Source organism: Ambystoma mexicanum, chromosome 4q (assembly GCF_040938575.1).
Source record: "Ambystoma mexicanum isolate Mex_15411 chromosome 4q, UKY_AmexF1_1, whole genome shotgun sequence".
In the NCBI taxonomy this organism is placed as follows: domain Eukaryota; kingdom Metazoa; phylum Chordata; class Amphibia; order Caudata; family Ambystomatidae; genus Ambystoma; species Ambystoma mexicanum.
This window is the reverse complement of record NC_090928.1, coordinates 1,296,472,919-1,296,493,146: the sequence shown is the minus strand read 5'-3', so window position 1 is coordinate 1,296,493,146 and position 20,228 is coordinate 1,296,472,919. Positions and strand designations below refer to the sequence as shown.

Here is a 20,228-nt window from a genome sequence, read left to right as displayed (position 1 = left end):
AAAGTTCACTAATGAATGCATTTCAACATAAACTGAGATGAGAAGCCTACTCAGTTCATGCATAACAAATAATAACAAATGGTGTGCTACTGTACCAGGAAGCAGTTTGTCCTCTAGCAAAGCCCAACAAAAGAAACTGATACAAGCATACCAATGGAGGCGCCAATAAGCAATTAAGCAATCTTTTCTTAATGATATTACAAAGTGATAGATTGAGGCGGAATGTCCAAATCATTTTCATTAGATTTTAATTAAAGTACATCAACTCTGGCAGATATGGTTTAAATTACAAATTGGTCAATTTAACTGTGATCAGAATTCCTTTGAAAAAAGCACAGTATGCTTTTTCACCATTCTTGTTGGACTAAAGAAACACTAACGCTAAACCAACCGGAGCATATAATTTTATCCAGAAAAGACTATTTGATTTCTAAATGTGTAGGAGGATCAGAGTGCAGTGATTATTTTGAGTTAATTTGATGCCAGGGAACTATCTGATAATCTCAAGTACTCCAATAACTGTTATACAGCTTTCAGGATTCTGATGGGAGGATGCTAGAGTTGAAGACTTTTCTCCAAAAGGGCAAACGGTGCAGAGTTTGGTTAGAAGGGATTCTAGACAAGGAAGATGTCGCAGGAAAATTGAGAGCAGCGTTGTACATACACAGCATAGGTGGACATTCCAGGTTTATGAAATGCCCAGTGCAATGTTTATCCCAGTGGTCAACAAATGCAATCCTATTAACCAGGACTCCAGACAGCATGTTGAAGTTGCAACATTTTACTCCAAATTTTGAAGTTGGGAAGAAAAAAATAAATGTGCAACTAGAAATACGAACACTAAAAGATGCATTTTCACATTAAAGTTCCTCTTCAGATCAGTTACAACTGTACAGCTCCTGTTGCTAGCACAACACTAGTGGGACCAATAATAACATATCCATAGAACTCGGTGGGTGAAAACAGGGGGCAGGCTATGTGCTGCTACGACCTGTTTTGACTAGGAGTATTGTTACTTTTTCAGTAATATATGTCCTCTTTCAGTGTGTAATGGGGCAAGTGTGCTGCATACATGTAGAAATGGGATTACATGTTCCTTTCTTTTAGTAAAGTAGTTCTTTTTCAACAGCAGATGGACATAAGAACATATGCAGAACTGACAAAACAAAAGCAAAGCAAATAAGAACAGATGGCTCTTCAGTAAGCGTTTGGGGCCCAGATTGTCTGTGGTTGTGTGCACTCTCAGAGAGGGCATTTGAGATAGAGCTGCACCACTAGATATAAACCTTCCAAGTCCGATGCATATGGCACAGGAAGGGCAATAGGAGTGAAGGCTGGCATGCAGTCAATTCACCATATATTCACTTAATCACATGTACCTCTTAATATCTATACGTCTTTCACTGAGCCATACATTCACTTCTTTACAGTGAGCGATCTCATGTATCTACGCATTTTTTGCTAATCCATACTAGTCTTCCTAACCCCTCCTTAACTCCCCTCCTTGCTCCCCCCCCTATCAACACCAAATCACACCTTTATGTGTTCTCTGGTGGTCAACAAGAGATCTCGTATGACTGAAGCTTTTCCCACATTCAGTGCACCGATACGGCTTCTCACCTATATGTGTTCTTCTGTGTAGAGTAAGATTCCCCTTCTGACAGAATCCTTGCCCACATTCTGTGCACAGGTGAGGTTTCTCACCTGTATGTGTTCTCTGGTGTAGAGTAAGATCCCTCTTCTGACAGAATCCTTTCCCACATTCAGTGCACAGATAAGGCTTCTCACCTGTATGTGTTCTCTTGTGGTCAACAAGAGATCTTGTATGACCAAAACTCTTCCCACATTCAGTGCACAGATGAGGTTTCTCACCTGTATGTGTAATCTGGTGGTACATGAGATTCCCCTTCTGACTGAATCCTTTCCCACATTCAGTGCACTGATAAGGTTTCTCACCTGTATGTGTTCTCTGGTGGTAAATAAGAGTCCTGTTATGACTGAATCCTTTCCCACATTCAGTGCACTGATAAGGTTTCTCACCTGTATGTGTTCTCTGGTGGTCAACAAGAGATCTCTTATCCCTCAAGCTTTTCCCACATTCCGTGCACTGATAAGGTTTCTCACCTGTATGTGTTCTCTGGTGGTGAATAAGTTGCCCCTTCTGAATGAATCCTTTTCCGCATTCAGTGCACAGATGAGGTTTCTCACCTGTATGTGTTCTCTGGTGGTGAAGAAGATGCCCCCTCTGAATGAATCCTTTCCCACATTCAGTACACTGATAAGGTTTCTCACCTGTATGTGTTCTTTGGTGTGCAACAAGAGATCTCTTATCTCTGAAGCTTTTCCCACATTCTGTGCACTGATAAGGTTTCTCGCCTGTATGGTTTCTCTGGTGGTGAATAAGATGTCCCTTCTGAATGAATCCTTTCCCACATTCAGTGCACTGATAAGGTTTCTCACCTGTATGTGTTCTCTGGTGCACAACAAGAGATCTCTTATCACTGAAGCTTTTCCCACATTCCGCGCACCGATAAGGTTTCTCACCTGTATGCGTTCTCTGGTGGTGAATAAGATGTCCCTTCTGAATGAATCCTTTCCCACATTCAGTGCACAGATGAGGTCTCTCACCTGTATGTGTTCTCTGGTGGAGAGTAAGTAGACTTTCATATTGTACATGTTCCTGCATTTAGGAGTCAAATCAAGTTTCTCATCTGAATATCTACTCTAGTGCCAAAACAGACTTGTTCCTACTGAAAAGTTTAGCATCAGTGCACAGATCATTCTGCATGTTTTCAGAGGTGATTTACTAAATCCGTTAAAAAAAATAAAACGACCTTTATATGCAGGCTACAAATAAAATGCCACACAGGTTCTATCATGAAGATTAGACTAAACAAAAGGCTTTTCTTGCAGGAAATAATGCACTGCGTTTGTATGATCAGTCGGCCATTTCACTGAAAATCTTCAGGTATTCAGTAGGTTTCTCCAATCCCAGTTCCTCATTACTTTGAAAAGCCAAGTAGCTCATAGACGTGCATCCTTGTAGAGGTGTGGATAGTGCACATTCTCTCAATGAAGCGTTGCACTGTATTAATCCATCAGTGAAATGAAAAGTCGCTTTTGGTGCATTTCTCCAGGACATCAATCACCTGTAGAATTAAAAGGAGATGCACATAATTAATACATATTCAAGGTCACAAGTATAACATTTAGCAGGCAGGCTGGCTCTGAATACTAGTGATGTGGGCCAGTTGCTTTTGTGTAGTAAATCATAGGACTTTGAGATCCCATCTATTTGGAACAAATATCTCAATGGGTGGTGGAGAAGAACTGCTTCAATGATTAAACATTAATGCAGCACTGACAGAGCGGATGTGACAGGAATCTAGACTATTGTGCTTTATTTGTAGCTAGATCTTACTTTTTTAAATGTATTTATTTGATTTGATTTAGCTGAATTCAATCAACTTTTCAAACTTACATGTTAATACAAAATAAATCAATAAACAATTCAAACTTCAATAAACAATTCAAACTTCACATTGGGACCAACAATGTTAAAGGACAAAAAGGGACATGAGAGCAACTTAAAATTACATATATTCGTAAAATACACAAAAACACATGTGCATATAAAATCTTCTCAGGGGAAACCAAAAAGCAATTCATCCATATTAAATAAAAATGTTAAATAAAAGCATATTTCAAGTGGGAAACAAACATACATATATGGACTTGTAATATAACATAACACATTTAAAAATGAATTTCCGTTGGTAAAATGGTTTCCAAGAAGTGTACCATGGACTTTAAGATCGAGAATCTAGGACTATTTACTAAAATGCTCCATGTCTCACCTTCATCCCGTACCAAATGCAAATTTGTTAGCTTAGTGAATTGTTTGAAGCGTAAGGCATTTAAATAAGGACATGTTACTATCAAGTGCTGAAGTGTTTCTATGACAGTAGCAGATTCACAAAATCGACAATATTTTTGATCAGCGGGTATAATTTTTCGCCTCACCAGGACTTCCCTCGTGGGCCATAAATTCAATCTTAGGCGTAAGAACTGATTCCTAATTTTTGCCGAAGGACACTTTGCAAGATAGCCGGCCATTTGCCCTAGACGATTAGTGCCAAAGATCTTTATATTGAAGTCTCTGTACTTTGCACAATTTTCATAGTTGTGGATCCACGCCCATTGATAGTATTTAATTTTGGCTCTAGCTGGATTCTCTATTAAATTCTGTAGAGAAATATCAGCTTCTAATAGAGTGTTCAAAACTGAACTACGCCATTTGATGGGAAAGTACAGATTGGAGGAGATCAGATAGCTGGCAACCGTGCTTAATATGTTGTTATTTGTGACTCCAAGCAGACACTTACGAAAGAATGCACACATGCTCCATTTGACTCTGCTGGATAAAGGTTTAGTGCCCAGTTCGAGACATAGGAGCGGTATGGGCACACAGTTTGGCAAGTGGAGCACCTTTCTCCAAAAAGTCGCCTCTAGCTTGTCCCACATCTGATTGTTAATGTATAATTTTGATTCAGCACTGTACGTAAGTATGGGAATGACTTTTTGCTCGTAGAACAGGAGCAAATGATTTAGAGAACATTTGCCGTACTTGTAAACTAGAATTTTGGCCTGAGATGTGAGAGACATAAGTTTTATTCGCAGTTTGTTTGGGTAACATGAATCACCTGCACTATTTTGGATGAACAAACCCAAATACTTGTATTCTGAGACCACGTCCATCGGTTTTTGTTGCAGGTACCATGCAGCATTTTGTAATTTGGCTCTCCCCGGGGGCTTACAGACCATAATTTGTGACTTCTCAGTGTTTATAGTTAAATGATTCTCCAAGGCTAAGATCTTACTTTTAGTATCCAGGATTGTGCTACACAGTAAAACATATAGTAATGTCAAAAAGAAGCTGGAAAGAAAACAGACAATTTACATAACATTATCTAAATTGAGGTCAAAGAAAACTGTGAGGAATCCAAGTACAAAAACTTGGAACCTGAAAGCTGTTTAATACGGTGTGAGTGTAAAGTATTTTAAAGGTTTGTAATAAACCAATAAAAAAAATATAATAATAAAATAACATGTTATTTTTTTATTTTTTTTTTCTGCAAGGCTTCAGCTAGCACATAAAAGCTCCATATGCCCATACATTAATGTTAAGGCCAATGCTTCGCACAACGTCATAGGTTTGGCTCCAATTGATATATACATCTTCAGACCAGCCTAGGTCAATCAATACATTTGTATTTGTTCTACTACACATGTTGTTTCAAACAATATTACAAGTTCAAAAACCAATTACAAAAATGTTTTTAAATGATTACAACATTGAAATGTTAAGACGCTTTAAAGCCCAATTGCCTCTAAAAGCTCCCTCAACCCCTTCCTCCCCACAAACCTTATCTTAGGCACTTTTTATCATGAACTTCTCTAGCAAATGTTTTTCCTGACATCACTGCTTGAACTGGCATTCGACGGTCAATCCTCTCAATGCTGTGACAAACTCTTCAATACTCACGTCTTTTCTTTGCTCCCTGGTGACAAAGCGATCTCTATCAAGACTGTGTGTTTTCTTTCATCTCGATCTCATAATGTTTATTTAGTTTCAATGTACTGGTTTCAAACAAGCTCACAACTAAGCCATCCTCCACTGCAGGATCACTGCGCCCCTTCAACACATCCTGACCTCCATGACCCAAACAGTGGTATAGGAGTGCATCCTGGCTCCATTGAGTAGTTTGGGCCATACACAGCAGCAAAAAGTCCTCCTTCCATCGAATAACAGACCCCCGCCCCCCGTCCCACCATTGAGTAAAAACAGTGCAGGGCCAGGTATGTTAGCTAGCTTAACGTCATGTGATCATCAGCGGCAATTACACTTATCTTTGTTGCCATTGTAATGTAGGCACCCCATGGGTGGCTCAGACTGCTTTCGCTTTAAGCAGGGGGCCCGCAACCATCATGTTGGAATGGTCCCCCACACATCTTCAGCCGGGCCTTCGCATTCATAAGTGGTGCAATTACAATGGAGAGTTCACTGTCAATGACTTCTGGACACATTGAAACCTCAGTAACTAATAGCTATCCTCTTATCTTGGATTCTCAACCTCTACTTGGCCCCTTTGGCCCACCTGATCACTACCTTCCCCTGTAACTTTCAGTGTTATGCGGATGACACTCAGCTTTCCTTCAGGCTCCCCTCTCTCGCTCATTCCAGTCTATTCCCGATTCAGAATTGGTGGACCTCCAACGATCTCTGCCTTAATGCCAGCAAGACAGAGATCCTTTCCCCCAGAAGCTCACCGTCTCCCCCTGGTTCTCTCTAGGCTGGACTACTGCAACAGCCTCTTTCTCAATCTGCCTTCCTTTACTCTCCGCCCTCTGCAACTAATCCAGAAAAGGACTGCAAGACTTATCATTGGCATCAAGCCCAGGTACTGTCTTTCCAGCCCTGACATCTCTCTATTGGTACCCGGTGGCAGCAAGGATCAAGTACAAGACCCTTTGCATTGTCCACAAGGCTTTCTGGGGCCGGGGCCTGCACTACATCCAACGGTCTCTTCCAAAATACCTTCCTTCACGAGGCCTACGCTCAGCTACCTCCAACTCTCTAAGGGTCAGATGCTTCTCCTGGCAGAGAGTGGGGGTAGATCGCTCTCCTCTGCAGGTGCCTCCCTCTGGAATGACCTCCCTGCCCCTCTCAAACTTGTGCCAGACCACTTGAAGTTCTGGAAGCAGCTCAAAACATTCCTCTTCTCCTCTGCTTTCTCTCTCTCCCTCCCCTGCTGACCTGCTGTACTGACTGGTTGCGTTGGCTACCCTCACTGGCTACCAGGCTCTTCTTGATCAGTCACCCTTGCACTGCCTCTGGGCATACCATGAATTTAGGGGCTGTGACCCTACAGTCCCTTGTTCTACTTGCACTACCCAGAGCCGTGCCACCCTGCCTGCACTTAGTCAGAGCATTGCTGCCCTGTTTTCCCCTCTCCCTTGCACTTCTGCCCTTCCCTTTCCCCTTGCACTTCTCGTTCCCACTGAATGACTCAAGGCCTAGTAAGATTGTGTCTTGTCCACCCTCTGTCTTCCCTCCCTTGTCATGTCGCGCCTAGGAACACTTGTGTACAGGCACTTAATAAATGACTTATCATATCACATCCCAAGGAAGCCAATACTCCCTCCCCACACGGATTATGATTGTTGCATTGATTTAATCCCGACGCCAAGATACCTTATGGAAGGAATTACGCCTTATCTGAGAGAAAGAATCAAATCCTGAAAGAATACAACAATGATAACCTCCTAAAGGGCTTCATAAAACATTCAAATTCTCCTGCCAGTGCACGCATCATCTTTATTCCCAAAAAAGACGATGATGAGCTTACACGCTGTGTGGATTACCGCCAATTAAACGCCATTACAAACAAAAATCATTATCCTCTTCCCCTTATACAGGCTTTATTGGACCAACTCATATCCATACCAAACTTGATTTAAAGGGCGTATACAACTTGGTGCATGTATCAGAAGGCGAAGAATGGAAAACCGCCTTTCATACCAAGTTCGGGCATTTTGAGGATCTCGTTATGCCCTTGGAGTTATGTAATGCACCTGCGGTTTTTCAATATTTTCTCAACAATATATTCCTTGACCTTTTGGCTATATTGGTTGTTGCCTATTTGGATGATATTTTGATCTTTTCTGCATTTTATAATCTCCATGTTCGCCATGTCAAAGAAGTGTTGCAACGATTACAAGACCAATACTTATATGCTAAACCGTCTAAATGTTGTTTCCATCAGACCAAAATCGCCTACTTGAGTTACATCTTAACTCCTGAAGGCATCGAAATGGACCCCAGGAATTTTGTTTTTAATTGGCCACCTCCTCGTTCAGTTAATGAACTTCAAAGAATCTTGGGATTTTCCTACTTTTACAGGCGGTTCATCAATAATTATTCCAAAATACTCCTACCCCTCACTCAATTGTTGAAAAAAGGGGTCGTATACGATTGTAATACAGAGTCAGCAAAAGCCTTTCAGACATTAAAGAACAAATTCACCACAGTCTCCGTACTCAAATGACCTAATCCCAATGTACCTTACAAACTGGGAGCTGACGCCTCCAATTTTGCTTTAGGAGCCATGCTTACTCAGACCGATCAAGTCACCAAGGAAAACCATCCTATTTCTCTCGTACCTTCGCACCAGCAGAGTAAAAAGACAGTATATTTGAGAAACAATTACTAGCCATTAAAGAATCTTTTGTGACCTGGAGACATCTCTGGAAGGTGCCTGACATACCATCACAGTTTTCACAGATCATCAAAATGGGCTTCCTTAAAACTGCAAAGACTATGAATCAATGCCAAACCATTGGATTTATTTCTCTGCAAGGTTCGATTTCATAGTGACATTTAAACCCTGTCATCTAAACACCAGAGCTGATGCCTTGTCTCGGGCATATTAGACCGATGAAGATGAAACAGGAGTCCCCTTTTTCAGTCCCGAAAAGATTACAGGAATGTTGCAGTCATTCGTACTACCTTACGAAGACACCCTCAAGAACAGTTATAATGTTCAAGAAATTCAACAGTTCCTTCAAGCAGACTCTCGTAATACAGAGAAACAGTGGTTGATGTTGCACAATAGCAAGCTCTGGTTGCCCACACAAGTACGGTCAGATGACTTTATTATCATGGTGTCATGACCTACCTGGAGCTGATCATTTTAGGGTAAGAAAAACCTTAGAGGAACTACGCCGTTTTGTTTGGTGGAAAACAACAAAGGAAGATACAAGACATTATATTCAAGGATGTGGAGTATGTGCACGAGCCAACCCCTGCTGACAACGCCCTTTGTGTTTGAGAACCCTTCCAATACCTATGGGTCCTTGGCAGACTTGTTCTCTTGATTTCATTACCGATCTTCCTCCTGATAACGGTCATACCACCATTTTAACCATCATTCCTTTACCAAAATGGCTATTTTATTGCCTTGAAGAAGGTATCATCAGCTCCAGTCTTTTCTCGTTCCTTCATTCAGCACATATTCCATTTTAATGGACTCCCACGAGTTTTGATTACAGACCGAGGAACACAATTTGTTTCATCATTTGGAAAGAAACGTGTAACCGCCTAAACCTCCAACACAGGTATTCTTCAGCTTACCATCCCCAAACCGATGGACAGAGTGAACGAGCCAACCAAACATTGGGCCAAAACCTTGGTTGTTATGTTACAGAAAATGAAGAGAAATTGACAAATCTGCTACCTTTAGCTGAGTATTTCTATGACTCTGACCATCCTTCTCTAGGTGACACTCCTTTTTATGCCTTGTATGGTTACCATCCTATGTCTATTCCTATGCTGTGTTCCTTTGACCACAAGTTCCCTTCAGTAAAAGAACATGTACTTTCAATCAGGATAGGATTACAATCATGTAAGACACATCTAGTGACTGCCCAAGAAAATGCCCATCATGCTGATAAAAACATAACCCTGCACTTTTGTATATACTTCAGGATGTTGTATGGTTGTCCGCAGAACACATTCAAATCCCTGGTTGTGTTAAAAAGTTTAAACCACAATATATCTGTTTCACATGTTATCAATCCTGTAGTTCAAAAATTAGCACTGCCCCCACATTACAAGATCCACTCTGTAGTTCATGTTTCCCCGTCTCAAGCTTGCTTGTGTTGCCCAGAGGTACCCCGGTCTGTCAACGTCAGCTCTTCCTGCCCTAGGACCCCAGGATGAATACAAAGTCCAATACATTGTGGATTCACACCTCAGAGGACGTTCCTTGCAATATTTAGTACACTGGAAAGGTTATGGGATGGAGGAACGTTCCTGGATTTCCCATAGTCATGTCATGGCTCCCCATCTCATTGGAAGATTTCATAGCTTATTTCCTCTAAAACCTAGCCCAATTTCCTCTTCACCTTAGGCTGTTGGGAGGGAGGCTTGAGGGGGGCATGCTGTTCGGACCGGGGGCAGATGCTCGCAGCGCCGGTCCCCGGTCCTGCTCTTACCTGCTCATGCAATGGATTCCTGTCACTGCGGTCAGGCTCATGGGTGCCTTCATACACAGATACTGCCTACCTTGGCTGCTACAAGACCCCGGACGGGGGTCTTCAAATAATGTACGTTTTCGCATGAGCAATGCCGATTTAAGCCATGTGACCTATTCCAACTACGGGTTCCTTTCCTTCAATGCTGCATTCAGATGCGGCTCTATAAAAAGCAAGGTAATTCTCAGTGGCGCTTTTCTTGCAACGGTTGCATAACTTATGGACCTGAACCGATGTCTCCAGTGATTCTATACACAGATATATATTAGGTATTTAGATTAGGGCCTGGATTATTCATTGGTGTTCCTGGTTAGGAGCCGCATATTTATAGGTAAGGATAGTACTATCTTGCTTTGTGTAAAAACTGGAGTGTTTCTCTCTTGCCTTACCTTTATGTACCTTTCAAACTTATGTAGCCTGTCTCCTTTGTAGCTCCTGATTCCGTCAGCTCTTGATACCCGAGGGGGGTCGGAGGGTGTCACGTAGCAGTCCTTCCCCGATTTATAGGTATGCTATGATATGGCATTTATAACACGCCTATACACAAGTGTTTCAAAGCATGACGAGGCAAGGGAGGGGGTACAGAGGGAAGACAGAGACAAAGATCTTACTGGCCCAGTTTACATTGAGACTGCGCATGTGGGTGGGACTTGGGTGAATGGAGTGTGTGACCAATATGCACTTCTTGTTGTGGATGTCTGGTTTCTGGTATGAAACACAATGACTGAGACAGCCCTGCCCGAAACTGGTATGAATGCAGTGTGTACAGTTGAATGGCTGGGTACTTGTCCCAATACACATTACTTGTTGTGAGTGTCTGAGAGGGAGGAGACTGGCCTGAATGCACTGTATGCCAGATTGGCTGACTGACTGCTGAATGCCCTTCTGAGTGATTGGTTGCCTGAGTGTGACCCAGCAGAATGAATGAGAGACCGAACAGTATATCTGGGGGCGTCTTACTGCTAGAATTGCTCTGACCTGAAAGCTGTAGAGTTCATAGTGGACTGATCCGAGAGAGGACCTGGTTAGGTGTCCTCTTCCCGAGGTCCGATGGACCATCGAGCACCACTAACCTTTGCCGAAGCTCCCTGGAAGTAAGACCCTCGTCAGGCTGCCGATCGGAGACGGGGACCGCCGAGGAGAACGAAGAGAAGCACTGGACATTCCATCCACCGTTGTCGACTAGGGTTCGCAGGTTTGCTATAACCACTGGAGGCCCGTCGAAGCCGTGTTGCCCAGAAGCGGGGACTGCTTGATGTCGTGCGATTGATGACCGGAGCCGCAACGCTCCATTAAGACATTTGAATCGAAGGAATCTCTCAACCGCATTGCCGACCACTTTTTCCCGCCGGAGGAAGTCGAGGCCGCCGACGCAAAGAGGAGAATACGCCTGTGAGTTTCCCGCCACCCAAAGACCGCAGAGACGCCGGACGACTCGACGCCCTTGCTAGCCAAAGTTCTTTATAGACTCTTTGCGGTCCTTAACTACCTACATCGAGGCGCCCTGCACGCCTCTTGCTTGTAGGACGTCTTTGACTCGTCGACGAGCACCGCCAGGACCGAAGCTGCTGCCTCGACGCCACCAAACTTTCCATTGAGGATCATCGACGCCAAGTTCACTTTCTTCGAGGCCCATCGATGATCTGTGGCTCCTGCTTTAAAGGGAGTCGCTCAAGAAGAATCCATCGATGCCTCCTCGAGGAACTCTGCTATTCCAGGGACATTGGGGGTGGTAGAAACATTTTAGAAGGGAATAAGACTCATTGAACAATATATGGACTGGGCTTGTAGTATATCTTTATTTTACAGGCTGCCCAGGTGGGGGGGATCTCCACACATAACTGTGTCTGGTGGTAGGAGCCAGTATTCTGCCAATTGTTCTAACCAACTGCTTTACTCCTACGTCTATTGTTGGTTACCCTTATTAATTGATTTGTGTGACATTTGACTAGAGTACAGTTGATGCACTGGAATGAAATCTGATAACTGTGGTACCACTTAGAACTGTATATATTTCTCATTGTAGATTAACTGAGCACAAAGTGAGTTATTGTGATTGTGTATATAACTTGAACCTTAATTATATAAAGACTGTGTTTTCACTAATACAGTGTGTGGACATTCCTTTGTGGGTGCTTGGGGACTACATTGTACTTAAGAACCAGCCTGCATCACCTCCTGAGAAGCTAGGCCTTGATTGCTCGCCCACGTTTACCAAATAGAGAATCTTGGCTGGGGTCCTCTGTGCCTCTCCTCTACCATATAGAGAGCAGGAGAACAGACACCCACCTCCAGTCTTTACACCCAGGGAATTACAGAGACGGTTGAGCAGGGTGGCATGGTTGACGGTGTCAAAGGCAGAAGAGAGATCAAGTAGGAGGGGGAAGCGAAGACTCCAGTGGCGAAGGAGTGGTTGCAGAAGTCAGCCAAAGCAGGAGTAAGGGTATCAATGCGGTCCTTGATGGTTTTAGAGGAACAGGGGAGAACCAGGTTGTTACACCAATCTGTCTGTAGGGCACATCTCCTCTGGTAGGGGTAGCACAGCATCTAGATTTCCAAGGGATCCGAAATCAATGCTCCATCCTTCATCCCCGACACAGAGTTCAACAATACCCAAGTACTGGGATGAAGAAGAGGGCTGCAGAGACATGAGACTGCATGTAGCAGCCTATTAGTAATAATGACCCACACTTGTCGGAGGCATAAAAGGCCCCCTCGGATGCAGGTCATAGAGGATGAGAGTAGCAGCAGAAGGAGAAGTGCCTCCACGTGGCAGTAGAAGCAGAGGATAGAGGAAAGAAGAGTCATTGGACCACTGTTGTGAGGCAAATCGATGTCTGTCCTGGGAGGGTCTCCTTTTTCCAATACCTTAATTGCACAGGGTACGCAGCGGGAAGCATTGAGGACCCCCACACCCCATTGAGATTTGCAGCTGCAGAGGTCACGCAGAAGAAAGCATACAAATTAAAAGCTTTCCCCAGTTTCAGCAGAGAACTGGTGGCAGGCGAGCACCAGAGAGCCGTTGGAGCAAGGAGAGCTCCTTTATCAACTTACAGGAGTGGCAGGAAGTCAAGAAGCAGAGGTTACCAGACTGCAGAGGAAAGCAAAAGCAGAGGACCTGGAAGCAGCGAGGCGATGGATGCGCTCACCAGACCCGATAAGTTCACTTGATTGTGACACTGGAGCGCTGCGTAACTGCCCACCGACCAGTTCTAGGTGTCTTAAGCACATCAATCCTACAAGCAGAGTAAAATGGAAAAGAAATTGGGTTTTTGAATATCGAACTAATATAAAGCAGACCAATCATTAAACCAAGCAGGCTGTAAAAAGAACAAGCGGCAAAATTAGAACTGTACCATCAGACCAGAAGGAACTATTGTTCTCCGGCATGGGTCTGGCATGGATTCACATGCTCATGAATAACGAATACACATCAGTACAAAATTACACAACCACGGGAGGTGGAAAGGCTCAACAGAAGCAATTCACTCTTTGTTAGGTAAGATTTCCACAGAGCTGGTAAATCTTCCTTTCTTGGTTCAACTCCAGAACTTTTTGCTTTTCTAGTGGGATATTTTTCATTAATACCTCAGTGAGTGGGAACCTTTTTCCACACTCACCTCATCTTTAACTCTTTTTATGGGTGTCATTTTTAAGACTCTCCATAGTGTCTTTTTAAAGTTATCATGTCTAACAACTTATTGGCAATAAGTGCCTGTTGTTGCTGGGTTGCCCTAGGGGCTCCCCATTCTACTTTCTTGTGCTAACCTTGGGTGAACTACAGTTCCCAAGGGTAGAAAGGATCTTTGGATCCCTTTTACATTTTATTCTGTGAAACCAGCACACCCCACCTTATGTGGAGTGCTGGGAAGATACAATGTATCCCCTTTCACATTAAAACTAACAATTCTGTTACAGTGACAAGCTTACCTTTAATGGCTGGTGGCAGTGATACCTTTTACTAATTTGGTGCACCTTTACCGCGGGCTGTAATCACAGCTGCAGTAAAGGGCATCTAAGTGTGCTCATTTTACCAAAATGGCCCCCGTCTTCTTTTTCTGCCATTTTAGTGTTTCTTGTCGTTTCTTGTTCCTTCCCCTGACATCAAGGGTGGGAAATTCCTTTGTTTGAGTTTTGCCTTTGGCGGGAGTCCCCTGGACACCCCGCCCAGGCTCCAGTCAGTCTGTAAGCACAGGAAGTGAGGGAGGAGTCCAATACTTCCCCCTCCTTTGTCTTACGTCTTCCTTCAACTGGGACAAATCCCAGTGGGGGGCTGGCTGTCCTGATTGGACAGCCAGACGCCCCTTTCTTGTAAAATGCAGGGAGAGAATGCAGAGGTTGTGCTGTAGTTCCTGATAAATACCGGAAACCTGGAAGCTGAAGTCATGTCGACCACTGGAACAGAAAACCGAAGAGGATGACGAAGGAAAAGCGGCGGGAATGATTTCCAGCGACCGGAGAGCCTGCAGGGTAACCGGAGCCTGCTGCAGCCCTTCCTTCTGATCGACCTGGGGTCTCCGAAAACGACGGCCCGAACCCAGAGCCTGGTGAGACCCACTAGACTCAAGACGACCTGCATTTTGAGCCATCCCAAGGTTTGCTGCGACCTTGCGTTCTTGCAATACCCCAATACCATGGGACCTCTAGCCACTGTGCGGTGCACGGTCTTCCGAATTCCAAATCTTGCTGAAACTTCGTGGGCATCCTGGTGTATCTCCAGAGACACGAATCGAGTCCGAAAAGTCCCCTCACAAGAGTACTGAACCTTTGTAACCACAAGAATTCAACTGTGATTTCTGTCTTCTTCTGTGCTCCTCGAAAAGGCGCCAAACCCACAGAACCGCATTCAACCGCGAGAGAAATCTTGCCTAGAGCCTTCTTCATCGACCCCTGCTGCAAAGTCCCTTCTGAGGTCTTGTGTTCAGTCTCCAGGACAAGGAATCCACTGACCGGGTATTTGGCTGCAGTCCCTGAAGTTCTCATGCTGCAATCTCTTCTTCATTGCTGAGGTACTGTGTTGGCTCGGTATATACTTACCATAAGCGTGTAGGGATTTCTGTGTAGCTTTGGGATGTCTTCTGTGATTGGGAGGTCCCTCATCCAGTGCACCCTGTCCCACTGCTAGAATCCTCCTGGGGTGTCTTCCCCTAGAAGTAAAGTACTCACCTGTTTGCCCAGTTTTCCTAAGGAACTCTGACTTTTGCTACTAAAGAACTTATTCTAACACTGCCTGTTGGTCACAGGTCCTAGTGACCCCCCTTCTGCCACTGAGAACACTCATGCTCTAAGGGAAAGACTTTGAAGGGTTTGGGACTTCTGCCTAGAAAAGAAATCAAGTGTTTTACTTACTTGTAAAGAGTTGGTGGGTAACTGTAATTCTCAGAGTGAACAGTTACAAAAGTTCTTACTGATCTTGAATGTGTGATGCACTATTCTTAAAAGTATGGTTAACATTTTTTCTTCCTTAGCCACTGTTTTGCCAGTCTAAAAGAAAGCAGATGTGAAGGTATTTTACTCTCCTGTGATTAGGTTGTGCCTCTTTACAAAAGTAATGTGTTGGTTTCACCAGATTATTCATGTAGGGTAATTGTATGAGTGTCCTCCAACTGTTGGTATCACCAGGTTAGTCATGTTAAGATAACTGTATGAGTGTCCCCCAACTGGGTCTTGCTTCCCCTGACTTGCTGCTAGCCTGTCCTTAATAAGTCTACATTAGGTTGTTGCCTACCTAGAATAACTATTCAGTAAAGTGTGACATTGGGTTTTACTTTCCCCTTCACTGTGAAGTTAAAGTATGTGGGTTTTACTTACCTTGTGTTAGCTGTGTGCCATCCAAAACAAGTTACCAGAGTTATTGCTTACCTCAATCTGGGGTTCCCTGATTTCCAAAGCATCTCTAATTGTATATTACATCCTTACTCACCTGGTATAACTGTGTGTTATGACAAAAGTAGTTATGGGTTTTTACTGCACCTAGAATAAGTGTTTCACTATTCACCAAAAGTATATTGTCCAGTTGACTGTTTATGTGATTTGTTCCAAGAGTCACGGTACAACTGGAAGGGCCTACTGTCCTTGTATTACCAAAACTAATCTAAAATTAACCATTGGTCTTTTACTCCCAAAGAATAGGCTTGACCTATACTTAATGTGTATAACAAGGTTTCGACTTCCCTAGAACTACTGTTAGGTGTTCCAAATAAGGTCTATACTTGGGTCTGTGTACTTTCAGGTATAGTGTTGTGTTTTATATTGTGATTTCATATAATGTGTTAGTACTTACTTAACCCCTAGATTTATCTGGGCCTACCTGTATTTAAATAAATCCTTTATTTTTACAATACATAGGGCCTCATTACGACCCTGGCGGAAAGTGACTGACCGGACCGCAACAGCGTAAATAGCGTTTCCGCCATTGCACGAAGGAGCAAAGTGCGGCTAATCACGACCCATCGGGCACGAGCATTACGCCATGGCGGAATCCGAAAGGCTGCGATGGCGGAAATGACCCCAAAACGGCCCTTACCGCCGCCGTACGCTGCACCAGGTGCAATACCGCCACCCATCTTAGCGGTCACCGTAATGAGCGGTCACCGTAACGAGCGGGCACCGCAAATTACGGCCACCGTAAATATACGGAAACGGAAGTAAAAGCATGTGGCCGGAACGGGAAACAGCACGCCGCACAACTATAAAAACCGAATCCCAACACAACCATTAAAAATCCGACCCTGACACACATCCCAACCCGTTAGCAACCCCAGTTAAAAAAATAAATATGGGAAAGGTAGCCAAGAAAGCGTGTGACCGCAAGCGGCAGGTACACTTCTCCCGAGAGGAACTGACCGTGCTCACCGAGACCCTCCAGGAAAATGCCGCCGTCGTCTTCTCCAGTCAAATGACCAGGACGGCCCTTGCCAACAAGAAGGCCATATGGGCCCTGGTGGCACAGCGCGTAAGTGCGGTGGGGACAACACCCCGCACGCCACAGCAATGTCGCAAGCGGTGGGACGACCTGCGGATCCGCGTACGCAGCATACTTTCTGCGAACAGGAACATCGCCACAGCTACCGGGGGGGGTTCAGAGTCGCCCATCAAGTTGACCCCCTGGGAGGATATCTGCGCCTCCACCATAGGAATGGAGAGCATAGAGGGAGTCGGAGGGATGGAGAAAGGAGTGCCGACATCCGGAGAATCAGGTAGGTTGGCCAAGAGAAACAATGCGAAATCCACAAAACACGAACATGTGCAGTACCATGTGACCCCATAGTGCAATACATACTTTGCCCTGACAGCGCCCTCTAAAAGTCAGAATGAATAAACAAATCAATCAAGATGCCATAAACAACCCCTACATGTGCAGCATGCACCCCCTAACTGCAGGCAGCCAAATGAATGCATCCTCAATCCACACGAAAATGAGACCACCTCCAAGGCCCAGTCCCAAATCAGCCTCATGTACCACCCCAATGCATTTGATACGTTGCCATTCCAAATCCGACAGACCCATAACTAACGCTCGCCCCTCTTTACTCCACCACAGGGTCCGATACCAACGACGAGCTGCAGGACACCCCTACCAGCACGCCTGCAAAGAGGGCCAGGACCAACGTCCCAAGAGCCTCCACCTCAGGTGCAAGGATCAAGACACGGCAGCAGCAGGAATCAAGTGGCAGCACACTGGAGGGGACTGCAACAGGCACCCCAGCAGCCAGCAAGTCCACAACCCCAGCACCACAGGTCCCCCCAAAGAACGTATCTGATGGCACTGCCTCTGGTGGTAGCAGCACCATAGGTGACACAGCTGTCATGCCAGCATGCTCCGACACGGAAAACAGTGCTGGCGACGTAGGTACCATCCATGACCTTTCCCAATCCCCCTGCATGTTCCATCCCCTACACCATGACGAAACCACGCAGGGGCACCCTGAAGACGACGACTGGCCAACCCCCACAAGTCCTGTGCCAAGGCAACATGTGTTGAGCAGCCCCCCTGTCACACCACCGCAAATGTCCATGGCCCAGCAGAGGCAACAGTCCCTCGACCTGCTGATCGAGCAACAGCAGGAAGTGTCCACGCTACTCAAGGACCATGCAAATGAATGCGGGGGTTCCAGGGCAGCCATGGAAACATCCACCGAGACACTCAGGGCACAAATAGAGAAAAGTAGTGAGAGCCTCAGGGGAGAAATGGAGAGAAGCACCGAGAGCCTGAGAGCACAAATGGAGAAAAGCACCGAGAGCCTGAGAGCACAAATGGAGAAAAGCACCGAGAGCCTGAGGGGGGAACTGCATGCGACGTCCAAAGACGTTTGTGCTGAACTTGCTGCTGTGCGCCGTGTGCTCTCGGAGCTCTCACAAACCCTCAGAGACATGCATGGACGCGAGCAGGCAGAGACATCATCCGTGGCAAGTTCCGTCCAGGGCAGCCCCCAACGCAGATCTGGCAGGAACCTGCGCTCCACGGGCAGGGGTGCCCCTGATACCCGTAGAGGGGGCTTGCAATAGCGTCCAACCACGGACAGCATGCATATTTGGACACTGGTGTTGGGGGGGGAGATAGTAGGGTGGAGGGGGTGTGTTGGGCTTCACTGGGTGGCGGGTCCATAGGGTGTATAAATCAAATCACATTAACAATACAGCATCTCATAATCATCCAATGACATGTGTGGACATTGATATTTGCGTACGAGGCCTTCATAGGCGTACAGTCCACAATGTGCCTGTACTACACACACACAGTGCCACAGGTCCCCTTTCCGTGTAATAGGCACCATGCGTGGTTGCTAGAAGCATGCATCTATGATGCTCTGTCGGATTGCACGTGCATCCTGTGCCTCATGGACTCCTTGAGGTGCCTCCACATCCCCACCCTCATCATCATCATCATCTTCAGGTGCATGCAGTACAGCGTCAGGGGGCATGGGCACATTCCTACGTATGCACATGTTGTGCAGCATGACACATGCCATGACCATCTTAGAAACCTTCTCATGGCTGTACATGAGTGCCCCGCCAGACCTGCTGAGGCTGCGGAAACGAGCCTTCAGTAGGCCGAATGCCTGTTCAATGACCACACGGGTACGTGAGTGGGCATGGTTGTAGTCCTCCTCATGCTCGTTCTGTGGGTTCCGGATTGGTGTAAGGAGCCATCTCTTCAGTGGATACCCGGCATCACCTGTATGAGACGAATAAAGGGTGTCAGTGGAATGATAGTGCTAAGTAGCCCCCCCCCCCTCCTGCAAGGTCATTGACGCATCAAATGGGCCACGATGTCATGCATGGAATGAGACTCACCGAGTAGCCAGGATCTGTGCCCTGCGTGTCGCTCCATGTAGCGTGGTATTCTTGTGTTCCTCAGGACCATAGAATCATGGGTAGATCCTGGGAATCTGGCACAACAATGCGTAAATATCTTGTTGGAGTCACACACCATTTGCACATTGATTGAATGAAATTGTTTCCGGTTGCGGTACTGGACCTCCATGGCATGTGGGACAACCAATTCAACATGGGTGCAGTCGATGGCACCAATGCAACCCGGGATGCCGCCAAGTGCATGGAATCCCACTTTTGCGTTGGTAATCTCCTGGTACGTGCGTGGTAGTGTGATGTGGTCGTCGGCGTGCTTCAGGAGGGCATCGTGCACTTGGAAGAGTGTCCGTGAGAACAGTGGCTGTGAAATGCCATGCAACTGTCCCACTGTGTGCTGGTAGGTGCCTGTGGCCAGGAAGTGGAGTGCAGACACCACCTTCAGTAGGGGTGGGATGGCGGTTGGGCTATCTATCATGCTCACGAGGTCAGCATGTGTCATGTCCACAATGGCGATTATGGTGTCCCGGTCCAAACGGTAGAGGGTGTGGATCTGCTCAGCAGTGAGGTTGAACGGATCGGCTCGGAGGCGTGGGATTGCGGGCCGCCTGCGTGGTGGTAGTGGCAGTGCTTGTGGGCCTTGCTGACCCTGCCTTGCCCTCCTCCTCCTCCTTCTCCTCCGTCTCCCCTGTGCGCCCGGTTGTTGTACCTGTTGTTGTTCGTCGTCTTCTTGTAGTTGTAGCACTTGCAGTGCTATCTGGTCCCCCAGGCCCAACATCGCTAGTCCTGCCGGTAGCATTTTGGAGTGGGAGTGGTTGTGG

At 45.7% G+C, this 20,228-nt stretch overlaps 1 protein-coding gene across 1 annotated transcript in view; it reads right to left on the bottom strand.

Moving 5' to 3' along the window:
- Positions 1-231: 231 nt before the first annotated feature.
- LOC138467389 (uncharacterized) overlaps positions 232-20,228 on the bottom strand; it is a 623,308-nt gene continuing 603,311 nt past the window's right edge. Inside the window, 1 exon segment of the mRNA XM_069607343.1 lies at positions 232-2,686. Within this exon segment, the coding sequence (XP_069463444.1) occupies positions 1,520-2,686 (1,167 nt within the window). The 3' untranslated portion in view covers positions 232-1,519.